General features: G+C 40.2%; 1 protein-coding gene across 7 annotated transcripts in view; it reads left to right on the top strand.

Annotated features, from left to right (window-relative positions):
• Window positions 1-13,363, top strand: part of utrn (utrophin) — a 198,586-nt gene extending 185,223 nt beyond the window's left edge. For 6 of the 7 annotated variants that reach the window (XM_026194061.1, XM_026194057.1, XM_026194059.1 and 3 more), the window contains 6 exons: window positions 1,270-1,431; window positions 2,243-2,480; window positions 6,340-6,415; window positions 6,618-6,701; window positions 9,478-9,503; window positions 12,033-13,363. In XM_026194061.1, the coding sequence (XP_026049846.1) occupies window positions 1,270-1,431; window positions 2,243-2,480; window positions 6,340-6,415; window positions 6,618-6,701; window positions 9,478-9,503; window positions 12,033-12,041 (595 nt within the window). In that variant the 3' untranslated portion in view covers window positions 12,042-13,363. The remainder of the gene's footprint in view (window positions 1-1,269; window positions 1,432-2,242; window positions 2,481-6,339; window positions 6,416-6,617; window positions 6,702-9,477; window positions 9,504-12,032) is intronic. The other variant, XM_026194060.1, reaches the window with a different exon arrangement.
• The last annotated feature ends 3,840 nt before the right edge of the window (window positions 13,364-17,203 follow it).

The following is a 17,203-nucleotide window of genomic DNA, read 5'->3' as shown; positions in this document are numbered from 1 at the left end:
AGTGTTTTGACTCAAATTTGGACAGAAAAATGTAAAATAAATAAATAATAATAAATAGATAAATAAATTGTTTGAAACTGGTGTCTTTTTTAGCAGTGGTCTCAGAATTTGATTACTGCATGTATGAAGTTGGGGTCTGCTAATGGTGAAAGAGGAAAATAATAACACAAACTAAATTTATTATTGATTTAAATTAACTATACATGCTATCAATACACAGAGACTAATCAACGGAGTGTACTGTACATTTAGCTATGGAATATGTAAAGCTGAAATGTTAAATGTAATCAAAAAAATCAAAACAGACAAACAAGAGAATAGATGCGAACTGGCTTAAATAGGGGAAAAGCATTCCCGTCTGTGTGTATAGCATCGATTGCTAGACAAGGAGGGGTGGGCAATTCATTTTCCCAAGCGGCTAAATGAGAAATTGGGATTGTTGTGGAGGGACCAATAATCTTATAAAGAGATTAAAAAAATTAAATAAATAAATAAAAATATTGAGCAGAACTGAGAACCTTAGCCTTGTTTACAAATAGCCTGAAAAGGTATTTCTGCAGTAGTCAAGAAATATGCGCAATAGTTAGCATAACTAACATGAAATACAAATTACAGCTGTTTAAAAAAAAAAAAATTATAGATTTGCACATGTTTAAGCAGACAAGTAAAGAGTTGACTAAAGTGAACAAAGAGTAGAAATAGACCATCAGAAGATAATCATGACTGAAGAGGTGAAATTTAAGTGCCAGTTGAAATTGTAAGCTAACAGCATGCGTAGCTGAACCTTACTGTCAGCTAGATGTAATGAGAACACAGTTAAGAGTTAATAAAACGGATCAATTGAAAGTCAGAAAACATAATAAAAATATGAAAAGACAAAATTATTATGCATAGCTGGTAAACGGATTAAAATTCACTGTTAAAGCTCAGTTTGTAGTTGATAAATGGGTTCTTGGGCTTTTGGGCTGTTTTTGGTGAAACATTTAGGAACCACTGTTTTATACAGTTTGCTGGCTGGCATGAAAAACCCTTCAACCTCCACTTTCCTTCTGCTGCCTTTATAGAGCAGCACTGTGTCATGGTAATCACCCAGGGTTCATTCAAAGCCATTTTCAAGCGTACTGATTTGATACAAGTAGTTACCATAATTCTTTCAAATGGCAAAAGTAAATAGCTCGTCTCTAACTGAACAGAAGGTGAATTGAACTGAATAGCAGGGACAGGATGTGTGGGTCTCGTCACTCATCATAAGCTCTACACTTTCCACAGGGATGATGAGCATGCCCTGATCCTGCAGTACTGCCAAACACTGGGGGGGGAGGCCTCTCCTTGCAGCCAGCCTCAGAGTCCTGCCCAAATCTTACAGGCTGTGGAGAAGGAAGAGCGCGGCGAATTGGAAAAGATCATAGCGCGTCTGGAGGAGGAGCAGAGGTAGGAGACAAACATCAAAACTGGCTAATCTTATTAAAATTGATAATCACGTCTTTGCTGATAGTGATTACGAGCTATTGATTAATTTTATGAAAAGTGACATTCTCAAAATGCATAAAAATGGGGTTTATCTGTTTGCCTTTGTTACGCTAAGTGTTTATTGACAGCTTCTTCTTTCAAGTACACGTGTACGCTCGAGTCACACTACAGCACACAGACACTTACCGTACCACCAGTGCATCTCACCCGCCAGCTCCTTCCCCGTTTTGATTTGTAAATGGAGTTGGTATAGACACAGAGTGACTGTGCAATCTATTGTTGTCGAGATGCTTTTTCCAGCATCTCGACTGGAGTGATTTAACACTGATTACACACACACATACACAGGCAGAGGGGAGCGGGTGAGAGCTTTACAGCTGGTCTCATAAATGCCAACTTAAGTAAAGTACTGCAGCTTATAGTTCTGCACTGAGAGGGTGAAGAGGAAGTGAGGCGAGAGATTTGGTAGGGGGCGTTATGTTTGGTTATCCACTGTGGATAGGATTTCACACAGAATGAAGAGGTAAACACGAGTGTGGTGTTTTGTGTGGCGTCCCGCTGTGGAGGTTCAGAACTGGCTTTTTGAATGTTTTAAGAATATTAAAACATTATATATTTACACGGGAAACACCAGGCAGAAGAACATATTCCCGTTATTTGTCCAATTTCCCAGCTGTTCAGCTGCCACAGCTTCTGCGTCAATTTCACATTCATCCATGTGTATGGACACATTTCTTGTTTCTTCACTTATTTGTTCTCAATTTTTCTTCAGGACACTGCAGAGGGAGTATGAGCAACTTAAGGAGCAACATGGACAGCGAGGCACGCCTACAGGAAGCCCCTGGGAGACGGAGGGCCCCTCGGCCCTCCCCGATGAGGCAGATCTTTTAGCTGAAGCCAGGCTGCTACGACAACACAAAGGCCGGCTGGAGACCCGCATGCACATCTTGGAGGAACACAACAAACAGCTGGAATCTCAGCTTCATCGCCTCCGACAGCTACTGCACCAGGTGACGTATCATGTACACATTTTATCCCCGACTTGGGGTTATGTTTTGTTCCCGTTACCGACTGTAGTTTTGGTGCTTTGCAGACAGAAAACATGCAGTTTCTCTGAAAATAATTTAAAACCTGAAGTAACATTGTTATTGTTAATACAGCAAGTTCATACAGCACATGATTACTGTCTTATGGCTAGTAGGACCAATTTGCAGCAGAGCAGAGGAATTATGGTTTTCTCCTTTGAGTACAGCACATACACAACTGCGATATAAAGTTTATTTTCCACATTAGCTTCCTTTCCGTTCAGTTCATTAGGCTTGTTGTTGAGGAGCAGCAGGGCAGTAATCACGGTTCACAGACTCACTCACGCACACCAGCTGGCAGGGCTGTTTCAGACGGCTCAGGAAAAAAATAATTTAAGCAGACGTAAAAGTAAAATGCTGATACAGAAAGCTTCCAGTAAATTAAAGGGATTCGTTCAAAGTCGAGCTCCATCATGAGCTTGCAGTTATTAATCCCGAAATCCACATGATAACCCACTTTTATCACAATTTTTAAAAAACTGCTCATCATCATTCAGATTAGATCCTAATCACATCATTTCCATTCCACCCAGCATCCATCTCCGATCTCCGTATTAATAACTTCCAGATTTGTTTATACCCGGCCTAATTGCTCACTGAGGTTGGATTGTTTGTGCCAAGTGAGAAATTCACAAGCCTCAAGCCAAACAAGCAGCAATCCTGATAAAGCAAACTGAGGGGAGGGGGGGGCAGGTATTGGCTCTCTGGAAGCTGAGAAGCTGTGAGCATGGGCAATAACTCATAACAACAGGCGGCAGCTGACGTGACTCAGCAGATATTTAATGGCAGATGATTAACATTTGGACAGAAACAGTTTTAGTATTGCACTCTCACAAAATTTAAATTTGTCCTTCAGCAGAAGTACAGTAGATAAAATAAAATATTAAATAGCTGTTAGGACACTGATTTCTACTTTCTCTTAGAATGCAGTTAATGATGCAAGGTTGCCAGATACTGGTAGTGTTATTAGGACATACAGACACTATAACCCACATTTGCTCATTGATTCAATTTGTCAATTTTAACTCTACAAGCATCATTTTACCACCAGATTGTAGGAAATGTTTTGGGTTTTTTTTTAATCTGTAGTATTTAAGTGAAAGGAGTGATATCTGGGTGGCCCGTTATAATTTGATCAAGGAAAAACTAGAAATAAGCACCATTTTTATGTAGCTTCCATGACCATGTTTTTAAAAGTAAAATCACAAAAACAAAATGCAGATCTGTTAGTGAACTTTTTGGGGCGCTCGTGCTTTTTAAAGCTGGTGAATATGAGCCGCGGTTTGCAGGATGAAAGCAATTTTTGTTTGAGAGGAGCGCCAAGCCCATTTCAGGAATGCCATCGCCATGGTAACTAACAGCTTATCTGATACAGGTGGATGCAGTTGACAGTTTATGACTTATGATGAATTTGAAATTCTGAATCTCTGATTGGTGGATTTCTTCTCACTTTCTTGACATCAAGTGTGGGAAACAAGATGTATATGTAGGTTTTTTTTTCCAGTCAGTCATCTAAAACGAGCTAACGTCATACTGCAGTTTGAAGGCAGTTTGAAGTATTTTGGCTGTCATTCACAATTTAAAGCTGCCCCTCTCATCGTCCGTCTCACACACAATGTTAGATAACAGTCCTACACCCTGACAGTGGCAGTGACCTGCACGGGTTTGTCAGATTTTCTAAATAAAAGTCCTTAGTTTCTAAATGGAAGACCAGTATGCTTCAAATTCAGTGTGTTTTCTTAATAAATAAAAGGTTAAATGTGTTATTATTAATCTGTCAATGAGAAGAAAAGCATCAGAATAGTTGCAGGAACTGAACAGGATTCTTTAAAAATTTCATTATGGCTTCAGTTATTTATCGGATGTTATTAAGGTGCTTTGATGCTGTGAAATTTTCAAAAATAAAAGCTCCCAATTTATATTTATAACCTGAAGAGAATGCTTAAAAAATTCATAATTAAAAAAAAGCATCAGTTATAGTTTGCCAGCATCCTTAAGATGCCACATTTCCAAAATAAAAGCCTCAAATTTAGTGTTTTTCCCCCTAACTTTTAATGATACAAGTATCAAAAGCAATCTCCCTTCAGCTTCATTAGCTCACCAAATCACTTCAAATCTTTTAGCAACAAGCCACAGAGCAACCAGCAGCAGCAACACTTGCACTGCAGTGTTTTCAGTGTTTTTTCTTTAAGTGCCTGTATTATTGTAGGGTCTTTAACTTACAATTCAAAGCACCTTGTGGAGACTTTTTTTGTAATTTGCCACTGCATTAAATAAAACAGAATTGGGGGAAAAAAATAAAATTGAAGTTTAACTGAATATTTTATGACTTCCCATGGTGTCTAATTAATGATGGCAAACCGAAAGTCATTTGGCAATTCTCATCCCTATACTACACACAGAACTAAAGAAGTAAAGCGAATCAAGGACTGTGTCGCTCATGTTTATTTTGAATGCTAAAACGTTTGCTATAACTGTCAATTATAGCGATGAGGAAGTAAAATCTCAAAGTAGAAATGCTTGAAAAACCTGCGCTGAAAGGCGATTCTTAATTTGGTTTATACAGCAGACTGTCAGGTTGCAATGTGCTGTAGTGTTGTATACTGTCTAAGCTACTGCATTTCTACCTCCGCTGAGTTAGCCTTGTTTAGACTTTCCATCAATGCTGCCGCATGCTGCAGTGGATTTATTCTGACGCTGATTGCAACAGACAGAAAATCCAAACATAAACGGCGCACACAGCTACCTGCACACATGGAAACATCCAAACACTTAAGTAAGAACTACAGTTCTCAGAGAGTCCCCGGAGACCTGACGATGTGTCAACACGTCTTTCCATCAAGTGCTGTGTTACTGCCAAGCTTCAGAGTAATAAACCCAGCCTTCCTGATGGCACGCATTAAATTCACACTCCCGAAGGGTGACCAAAACCCTGACCTGAGCTATTCTAAGACGAGCCTCGAGACACTTGGTTGTGCTCCAGAGACGTTTCCAACATGTTAGCCTTCGCTAGCGCTAGGGGCACGAGGAGATGAAGGAGGAGAGGAAGAAGGAGGGTATATGAGAGAGGGGAGGGAGCATTGATTTACTTTCTTGAACTTGAAAAGCCAAAGGGAATGGGAGATTGTGCCGTGAATGTCACTGGACATGAAGTGTTCACTTCTGAGCATCTGAGAAATTGGTTTTTCAACAGACTTTTGACATATTCTGCAGTGTGTGTGTGTGTGTGTGTGTGTGTGTGTGTAATATATTAATTTATTTGTGAATCTTTAGATCTTGAGAACACAGCACACTGGAGGGCAAATAATTATTTGTTATATCAAGATGAGGCTAGAGGTTACAGAGTGGCAAGAAGCAGAGAAAAATCCTAAATATGAGCGCTGTTGTTTAGATTTAAGTATGTACTATCATCTGTTTTAACCATTTTCTACTTCAGTTATATTTAAGAGCATGTGCACATATTTTTTACCTTTCCACTCACTGAAGACCATCAGGGTAAAGCATTTGAGCTAAAACAAAACAAAAAACTGGGCTAATTTTAATTGAGGGCTTGAAATGTGATTGATACTGTAGTGTGTTAAACTCAGTTTTGGCTTGTTTGGGGAAATTGTGCACATGACAAGAGCCTCGTTGTGCTGCCCTTTGGTTGTTTCTTGTCTCCGCCTGCTGCTGTGAAGCAGGGCTAATTTTGAAGTTGTCAAGCAGCCACCAAGTGGAATAATTGTGTTATAATGACTAAATGTTCTTTTGTTTTGTTTTGTTTTCATGTCTGTCTCTCCATCAGCCCGATGTGGACTCGAGGGTAAATGGATTGTCCTCCCCCATCGTGCAAGATCGAGGGCCACTTACTGAAAACTCAGGTGAGACACTCAAGCTGAAAAAGGCTTAATGTACTGTTGTTTATTTAAATAGGAAGATATCAGTCCATTGCTCACAACAGAGAAAAAATATTCGCTTTTCTGTAAATGTAAACTGTTCCTCGCTGTGGTGCAGTATTAAAGTGTGAGTGCGTGTGGTAACTGAAAATCAACCTCTCTGTGCTTTGCGTGCATGTGTGTTCAGATGAGCTGTTGGACTCCCATAACAGCAGCTCTGACCTGGCAGATGTAATGGAGCAGATTAACAACTCCTTCCCTGCATGCAGTCGTAAGTTTCCCAATCCTCCTCCTCGAATTTCCCACCGTGTCTTCCCAGCCTCCTGCAGCAGATTTTTTTTTGTCGCACCATAAGGTCGAAGGTCAGCAGAGGAAAAAGTACAGTTTGCTTAACCGGAAAAGCCCTTCACAGAAAAACTGATGTAGCATGTGCAAGATACAGTGCTGTGATCATTTCTTACTTTTTTACTTATTTGTCACACTGAAATCTTTCAGATCGTCAAAAAATGTTTAATATTAGACACAGATAACCTGAGTAATTGCAAAATACAGTTATTCAATGACTATTTCATTTATGAAGAGAAAGGAGCTACCTGCACCTACCTGGCCCTGTGTGAGAAAGTAATTAATCTCCTCCTCGTTAAACGATGAATTAACTGTGATTAACCACATTTTTTGGAATGCTGAGCTCAATTTCACTACCCACACTCAGGCATGATTACTGCCAGACTGGCTGAATCAAGAAATCATCTAAACAGAAGCTGTCTGAGGTAGGCTAAAAGATCTCAGAAAGCAGCGTGCCACGATCTAAAGAAGCAGCTGAGAAACAAAGTCATTGACATCTATCAGCCTGGAAAGGGTTAGAAAGCCATTTCTTAAGCTTCGGGACTCCTGTGAACCACGGTGAGAGCCATTAGTTGCACATGGAGAAAACTTGGAGCAGCAGTGAACCTTCTCAGGAGTAACCGGCCTACCAAAATTATCCCAAGAGCGCAGCGACGACTCATCCAGGAGGTCACAAAATAACTCAGAACAACATCATCTGCAGGCTTCACCTGCCTCAGTTAAGGTCAGAGTTCATGATTGAACAACAAAAAAGAGACTGGCAAAAATGGTATCAATGAGAGAGTTCCAAGGAGAAAAGAACACAAAGACTGGTCTCACATTTGCTAAAAAAACCCAACGCTTTTGGGGAAAAAATATTCTGTGTACTGACGAGACAAACGTTACATCTGGCACAAAACTAACACAGCATTTTAGAAAAGAACATCATAGCCAAAGTCAAACATGGTGGTGGTAGTGTGATGGTCTCGGGCTGTTTTGCTGTAATTGGAGGAAGCATGAACTTTGCTTTCTACCAGAAAATCCTGAATCCTGACCATCAATCAGCTCATGTCCTGAACCTCAAGCACACTTTGGATGTAAACACTGGGTTATCTGGACTTAAATCTGATTGATATGCTTTGGCATGACCTTGAGCAGGCTGTTCATGCTGGAAAATCCTCCACTGTGGCTGAATTGAGACAATTCTGCAAAGAAGAGTGAGCCACAATTCCTCCACATTGATGTGGAAAGCTCATTTCTGGTTATCACAAACTGCTCGATTGCAGGTCTTGAAGCCAAGGGTGCCACATTAGTTTATTAGCAATCGCTTTTTCACTTAGGACCAGGTACTCTAGGTTTGGACAGCTTTGTCACTTACTTAAAAGAAATCGTCATTTAAAAACTGCAGTTTGTATTAACTCGGGTTATCTTTGTCTAATATTTAAATTTGTTTGATCTGAAATATGTGTTTGCGACTGAGATAAATTTGCCAAAACAGACTGTTGAATTGCTGGGACAGGAGAATATTTGGCAGTTTAGCTTCAATCACGTCTGGAACAACGAAGAGTTTTTAAAAATAGTTGCTATTTACAGTAATTGTCTGTCATCTTACTTATTAAATACCACCTTTTACATTTCAGCTACACAAATGGTTTTGTAACATTCCCCTCTTTTATCATACTATTTTACATATTATTGCATTGAATGTTTATAAGCAGTATTTAACTTGAACTCAAAGTAGATCCGTTAGGTTCATGGGATAACTGAAATTACACATGCATGGCATGAAAGTCAATGATTCCCAGTATGTTCACAGCACAACACTGACTTTAGACATCTCTGAGGTATTTTTTCTGCTAAAAAGGTGCACGCTTGAGCCTGTGGAGAAACGGTGGTACTTTTCTGATGTAATCATCATAATCTACAATATCAACCAAACTCATCATCCGCCTTCCGATTTTTTTTTTTACCACCTCTCAGTGCTCTTATCGATCCTCGTGTCTTCTTCCTCTTTCAGCCCCTCGCACACTCCTGCTCTGTATCCTTCCTTTTTATTTCCTCATCTCTCACGCTGCCACTTGGCTTTGTGCCTGTTTCCCGTGTCTTTGTGTGCACAGCAAAGTGTCAAGTATTGTAATCCTGAACTCAGATGGTCTCGTCCTGCACGGCGCTGAAATTTTCTGTTTTCGGATGGTTTGCTCAGTGCGGTCCAGGTTCCTCTGCACCCATTTGTGACTTTGTGCCTTCGATTCTGATGTCTGCTCAGATGCACAGAGTTTAAATACAGGCCTAATTGTTTCAGCCATCATCATTTAAATTTGGTATTTGATCAAATTGGGAAGAAAACGTTATAGCTCATTACTCCTAATAGCTGAATCTGAAACAATATTCACCTTTGGGAACGTTAATCAAATAGCAAAATAAATTAGAACGCTAAAATATCGAGCTCTGTGATTTTTAAATTGTATTCCATTATTGGAGAGTCGAAACTCCTGCGAGGGCTTTACTTATAAATCCATTGTAATCTGGCACACGTTCCAGCGTTATTAGAATTTGGTTACTGCATAGCTCGGAGGCACCGGGACTCAGCCGCTCAGTGTGCGCACAAGTACGTGGGAGGTACCCAGAGGCTGACAATTTTGTGTAGACTCATAAATGCTGAAATGAACTGGGGAGTTCAAGTGTTAAACTGCTCTAATTTTTCTTTGTTTTGCCTCCTGCAGCCTCAAGCCTCTCCTCGAGACCACAGGTAAGACGTTCTCCCATAAATTTAAAGACGCAACAGGGGATGTTAATTTGTCTTTTAGCAGTGGGTTGTTTTTTTGTTCTTACGCCGTATTGTTTGTATTGAGGGATTGGTATTTTGGTAATTGGCAAAGGTGAGAGAAGTTGGAATAGAGCACGTTTTAGAGGTAATTACAGCTGCTGCCACAAAAGCAGTCCCCTCCACGAAGCCTTCACCTGCCTCAACCCTCCACATTCTGTGAGAAAGCGGCTGCTAATGGATCCCAGGGGAGTGCCATTAACGGCTCCTCTCTTTCTCTCAGTCTGAGGCCAAGGTGCATTTTGGGACAGAGGTATTGTGAAAGCTGTTGCCGCTGACCTCTTCCCACTGTAATTATTTACCCCGCTCCGGTGTCCCTTGGTTCTGCTTCACACCTCTTTTCCCCTCAGGGTCTTTTTAAGCTGCTCAGCTTGTCTCCCTGCACAATAAGCAGTACTTTTACATGCCAGTTAAACTGCCTATTTTCTGAGAGTCAGACATTTCTACTTTTCTCTCTGTTGACCAGAACAATACAGCCCGTCCTTTCAAGCAGTTTGCAACTCAAAATTTACATCGCTGTTAAAAACTTTGTCCTCTTCCTGATTTCTTGGTTTGCTTGTTTTTTTGTTTATTTGATAAACATACATGTTTGAGATCGAAGATATTAGACAAAGATGCCCAGAGTAAATACAAAATGCAGTTTGTTATCCAAACCTACCTGGTAATTCCCCCCTATGTCTAATAACTGGTTGTGCCACCTTTGGCAGCAAGAACGACTGGCTATGAGTATTTCACATCCCTGTGCAGGAATTTTTGTCCAATTGTTTTAATTCAGCCACACTGGAGGGTTTTCATGCATGAATGACCTGATTAAGGTCGTGTCAAAAAGTCTCATTTGGTGCAGACGTTGACAAGGTCAATCCAAAACCTTCATTTTGTTTGTTTTTTTGTATTTTTTGAGTCATTCAGAGCTGGACTTGCTGGTGTGTTTCGGATCATTGCCCTGCTGCAAATGCTCTTGAGCTTCAGGGCATGAACTAGTGACAGAGTAATTTCCTTTAGGATCTTCTGGTGAAAGGTAGAATTGTTGTCAGGATGTTGGTGCAATAATCATTTTATAAAAATGCCGTGTTAGATTTACTCCACATGTAATTCATGTAATTCAAACCTTCCAAAGAGTTCAGCTTTTGTCTCCTCAGTCCACAGAATATCTTCCCCAAAGTCTTGGGGATCATCTTAGACGAGCCTTTGTGTTGGATCCACGAATGTCATTTTTGCCCAGTCGTTTTCTTGTTTAATCACGAACTCTGACCTTAACTGAGTCAGGTGAAGCCTGCAGTTCTTCAGATGTTGTTCTGGGTTCTTTTGTGACCTCCTGAATGAGTCTTTGATGCTCTCTCGCTTTATTTGTGGTAGGCCGGTTTACCATGTTCTCACACTGGTTCATTGGAGGCCCAAAGCTTTAGAAATGGCTTTGTAATGCTTTCCAGACTGATAGATATTAATGACTGTTTCTCCGCCCTTTCTTTCGATCGTGGCATGATGTGTTGCTTCCTGAGATCAGACAGTAATCAGGCCTGAGTGTGGGTACTGAAACTGAACTCAGCTTTCCACAGTTAATTTATCATTTAGCAATAAGTTTTTCACACATAACCAGGCAGGTGTAGCTTCCCCCCCCTTAATAAATGAAATTATCACCTAAAAACTGAATTTTGTATTTACTCGGGTTATCTTAGTCTAATATTAGAATTTGATCGACCTGAAACATAATGTAAAAAAAACTAAGAAATCAGGAAGACTGCAAATACTTTTTTACAGCACTGTGAGTTTATCACTTGTATTCATTATCTACATATGCACTTTGACTACAAACACTATGTGAACCACAGGTCTCCTCATTCTTCTGTTCTCCTGCAGGTTCCATGTTAATGATGTGTTTATTTACCACCTGCTTTGGAGTACGTTCCTCTGTACAATAATGCAACCTCATCTGACTCATCTGCAGCAGTGTTACACAACACATGCATTACCACATCAATTGAATATTAAATCTAATGAGTTCATTTCCCAAACATCTTCCACTCCTGGCTTTTTATAGTCCTCGGCGGACAGCGCTCCATGCACTCTCCTTTAACTTCAGCGCAAAGCTTTAGTTTGAGTGCCTAATTTCATTTCTGAGGAGAGCTCTGATTTGTAAAATCTTCCCAGATTCATCCATGCCCACCTCCCACTTTCCCCCCTCTGCGCTCCTAATGGACTCTAACTGGCTTGAGGGACTGCAGTCCATTTGCCAGCTCTCAAACCCGATTACTTTGTTTGAACTTCTGACGTTTCCACACGGTGATGTCTTGATGAAGAGAAATGAGGCGGGTTCACCTGCAGCGCTCGGGACTAACCAAAGAGACTCATAAATCCGAGCTTTTCTGTGGCTGTATGTGAACTGGCGCTGTCGTGTTTCAAGATTCTTGCTTTTTGTCGTCTGATCCAAAGCGTTTTCTCTCTGTGTGTTTTCAGATGATGTGAGGACTGACTGGAGGATGGAGAGACCATTCCCACACAAACAAAATCCCCTGCCCCTAAATCCCAAAGATGCACAGGAGCAGACAACTTAACTACTTTTACCACCTTGTCTTGTACTATGCAAACTGTATATTTTATGAACTGTAGATTGTACCGAATTGAACATTTGTCAGTGATTTATTTAGGTATGCAGATGAGTATATGGACACGGGGCTTTGTATAGATTTTTTTGTTTTGTTTTTCAGAGGGTGGTTGGGATTTTGTTTGAATTCTGTTGACTTAACTGGGAATCAAACTGTTCCATTTTTATTTGTCATTCCACTGCTTTGTACCATCGAGCCCCGAATAGCCCCAGACTTTTGTTAAATGCTTGGGGAGCGCACACACTGCTCCCGGTGGCTGAAAGGATCATTTCCAAAATGTAAACTATCACCTCTCGGATCACCTGGTTTGTTTTCCTATCTATCTCGTAGCATGCTTGATGTCAAGTTCCCCTTTAAAAAGCATCGATATGCCGGCAGACTTTGTCTCAGCTGCGATTTTGTTAAAGTAAACTTTTACCCCTTCTGTGCCTACAAAGTTTGTCGTTCCACACGTGGAAGACGGAGGTGAGAGTCGATGTATTATTGTGGGATTGTGTAAAAATGGTTTTGGAAGTTACAGATTTAAATCTAAAGTTGTTTTGAATCTGGGTTTATGAGAGGCCCGCCGTTATCATGTAGAATAGGTTTGGTTTGTTTTTTTAAAAGAGATATATGTTCAGAAATCAGAGGAAAGCCATGATTGCCTTGCTACCTCAGACTCATAGACACAGTTTTGTTTTTGTGGTTCGTAAACTCGTCAAACAGTTGTGTGTTCATTTACAACCATGAGCAACCTGGTATAGATTTCTAAGCTTTAGCTCACTGTATTGGTGTACACTGCAATGAGGAGTTACCAAGTTTAAAAAAAGGAGAAAAAAAACAAGTTACTATTACTGTACCACGATGGGTCTGTGGCCTGCTGAAGCTAGCCTCCCGTTATGATGAGTAGTATTTTATCTGTTGCTGGGTTGTTTTGGGGGGGTTTTCCACTGGCCTTCTAGCACTGGTCCCTCACTGCGTCGTGTTGTTGTGCTATATGCTACCCTGTAAAACTTGTGAGATTGAACAACACTACTATAACCTCTGACTGTAAACTGATGGTGATGATGATTTTAATGATCATGATGAACCGTACCATGGCAGAACTGTGTCGCTTCTCCTGAGGTATGTAAAATAGATGGACCACACTACATGTACTATGGCTACGTTGTTTTATTCAAAATAAAATTTTTATAACAAGTACACGTCCCCCATGTGCTTTCGTTATTACCTCCACCACAGGAGGTTATGTTTTTGGCAACGTCTGCGTTTAAAGTTGAAAATGATGTCGTGTTGTCGAAGTTTGTGAATGCGTTAACCCGAGAACAAAGCGATGTAGGAGTTTTAAATTTACACCATAGGTATATCTACTAAAAAATCTTGGGCTAGTTGGAATCTACCTCAAAGTCGAGGTCAGAGGTCAAGCTTTCTGAAAGTCTTGTGAATGCGATAATTCGAGATGGAAGTCACCTATGATTTTGAAACTGAAACCATCGGTGTATCTACTGGAAGGCCGAGTGGCGCCACTGCCAGCTTGAAAAATTAGAAATGAATTCTGATAAAACTTTGTAGAGCTGTAAAGTCGGGTCGTGCTAACAAGTCGTTAAAATTTGGCTTATATCCAGTAAGGTTTTCAAGGTCCACTTGATTATCCTTTAAGTCCTGTAAGTTGCGAGATGGGGCCTCCATGGATCACACTTGTTTTCCCAGCACATCCCACAGATTAAGATGCTCCTTTCTATCAGATCCAAGGTTAACTTTTTGAGCAATTTGACCTACAGTAGCTCATCTGTTGTCCACCAGCCCGTTCTCACTCCTGAGGTGTAACATCCCGACGATTTGTCACATCCTGAGGAGTGCAAAAGGTGACCTTCCGTGTTCTTATGCTACGCACCAGGTTATGGGTGAAATCCAGTAAAATGACGTTCTAGCCATGTATTCCAGCCCTAAACCTAACCTTATCCCTTAACGATAACCTTAACCAGCACTTTAATAATGTTAAATATTGTTTTCCAAAGCGATTTAAGTCAAATGAACAAACGTAGATTGATTCCAAACAATTCTCACGTCTCCTCGTTTTTTTTTCTCGTCATTTAGGGACGTGTTCGGTGCTCTGAAGCGTAATATGTTTACCATTTGTCACCTAGCATGAAATATTACGTTTTGGTAGTGCGAATGTGTTTTGCCTACACAAGCCAGTCTTAACTCCCCATGTGCATCAGTGAGCCTTGGCTCCCCATGACCCTGTCACTGGTTACTTCCTTGGACCACTTTTGATAGATGCTGACCACTGCAGACCAAGGACATCCCACAAGAACTACAGCTTTGGACATGCTCTGACCTAGTCGCGTAGCCATGACAATTTAACACTTGTCAAACTCACTCAAATCCCATTTTTCCTGCTTCTAATGCGTCAATTTTACAGACAAAATGTTCACTTGCTTCCTTATACATCGCACCCACTAACAGGTGCCAGATGAAGGATGACGAGATAATCATTGTAATTCACTCACCTGATCAGTGTATAGAAAGTACCATATAAAAATTTAAAGTATCATGTCACATGTGACCTCTGACCTCTCCTTCAAGGTCAATAGATTGATCTGAAGGTCATAGAGATAAACAGCTCTACATAGCTTCATTAATACTGTTTCTTACTGCCATTGTTTGTACTGACAAACACATATGTTGATATATGTTATGGGGATTGTAAATGTTACGTTACTTTGGACCTCCAACCTCTTCAAGATCAAATGAGGTCAAACTTAAGGCTTAAGTCAAGTTTATTAAAATGAGTTTCAGCCGGGCAAATAACAAAAGCCTGCACTTTGCACTGCTCGTTACTCTTCTATTAAAAGTGAGAGAGCGAGCTGCCTTGGCGCATGTTTGTGCACTTGAAGGTTGTTTAACGCTCCAAATTTTATTAATGTAATGCAGATTAATAACTCTACAGACTCAATCTCTAATCAGATTCAAAGCACACCTGTTTTAAGGACTATAGGGCTTATTACAGCCAACTCCCTCAGCTGTCATCCAGCCACAGGAGTCATTATTTATCAAAGGAATTGATCACGCAGTGAGAGGTTGTATCATTATTGCATGTTTGCAGTGAGCATGCTGAGCTGTAGCTGAGAACTCAAAATGAATAATGAAGCGCAATTAGCTTCTTCAGATGGTTTTTTTTCTTCTTCTTCACTGGAGCAGCATTAGTGGTGCTGCACGCATTAATTATTTCACTTTTCTCAGCGATTGCACGATGTTTTGACTAAAGACATCTACCTTCATCTTGCTTGGCTGTTCCTTGATGGTGGCTATGAATGAAAATCTGACGGGACCTGTGATGTCACGGTGATGGAAAATCAGCTCATTTCATCAACCTGTCCGACTAAATTGTCTCCCAGCAGGAGACCGTCAGCACTCTATTAGACCGTGCCAAACCTAAATTGCTTGTTTTTCAGTTTAACTGCTCCTTCCTAAACTTGCAGCACTTCCTGTCATTCTTGCCTCATCGCATCAAACCTGTATAATCTTGTGCTCTCCAGGAGAAAAATTAACTACATTAAGTTTTATTTTATTAAGTTGTAACACCTGTACAGATTCAACAAACCAGGCAAGGAAAGTAGTTGATTTCCCCCACCCTGTATTCTTAATGGCGTTCCCCATCATTCAAGGTCCAGCAATTCCATACTTAATAATGCAAGAGTAGCCAAATGGTGGTGCACCCTAATTGGATCTGAGGCTACTACATATTCTGGCTCTGCTCACATCCTTCAGCACCCCTGAGGTGCTTTAATTAGTCCACCACTCCCATATCTGTAATATGCTGCAAGAGTCGGCCCATATATGCAGAGGCAAAGGACGTTTTAAGCTGTAAAGTACTAGAGTGAGGGAGATGTGCTAATGTGATTTACTATATCCTATAATGAAATGATACTGTTGTTGTTAATATTAATCTTACAAGTGAAATTTGATTTTGACTTCTGATGGCCTCATATAAAACTCAGTTGAACTAAGATTGCAGGAATTATTAGAAATCTTATACACATTTTAATCCTGTCTGGTTGGAGCCGAGCTCTCGGTGCATCAGGCTGTCAAATTCGAGTGAGGTGCAGTGTTTTTGCTAGACTGAGCATTTGTCATTACGTGATATCAATTTAAGCAAAGTTCAGGCTAGATCTGGGAAAGAAAATGAATAATTCAGTCTAGACTGGAACTCCCTATAACAGCGTCCTGTGGTTGTAATCTTTATTTCCCAAAGGACCCTGTTGAATAGATGGTGGTGAAGCTGCTTTACTGTGAGGTTTGGCCATAGGGTGCAGTGAGATGTGCTGAAATGACAATATATTTACAGACTAGATGTTTAACTGTCCCTTCCACTCACTCCTGTGAGTTTACTCCTTAAGTGGTATAGCTGGAGCTCCCACACCACTCCATGATATCAAACTTGTATTAAAACCAGTCATTTATTTGTGAATAGAATTTAAACCCTGAACCGTGTAAAACACAGGTGTCAGACTCAGTTTGCCTTGTGGTCCAGATAGATCCCACTCTGATATTAAGTGGGCCAGACAAGTGGAGCCCCTCTTTCTTTCGGTATTAGAAAAAGTTGATTTGATCAAATTTAATCCTAATCTATGAGAAAGAGTTCAATTTCAACATTTTTTTCTACATGACAAAGAAATTCTACTGTAGTAAATGGAAGAGGGTTGACTCTTTGGGCTTAAATCGCAAGAAATAAACATGTAAAACTACAGAAAGCATACTAGTAGCTGTAGCTCATTGACTGTCCTGTAATTATAAAACTGAGTTTTTCTTAATTCACAGAAATTCCTAAAGTAGAGTGTGAAAAAACTAAAACTCTCCTGTCATTAAAAAAAAAATATATATACATATATATATTACTTGATCTGACCTATCTCCACTAACCTCATGTCTTTGGACTGTTGGATGCCGGAGTACCCAGTAAACTAATCTTAATTAAACAAATTAGTTTAACCCTATCATGCATGAATTATGACAACCTCAATCAGGATTTTTTTTCTT

This window comes from Astatotilapia calliptera, chromosome 15 (genome assembly GCF_900246225.1).
Source record: "Astatotilapia calliptera chromosome 15, fAstCal1.2, whole genome shotgun sequence".
Lineage (NCBI taxonomy): Eukaryota > Metazoa > Chordata > Actinopteri > Cichliformes > Cichlidae > Astatotilapia > Astatotilapia calliptera.
The sequence above is the reverse complement of the archived record's forward strand: the minus strand, read 5'-3'. Positions and strand labels throughout refer to the sequence as shown.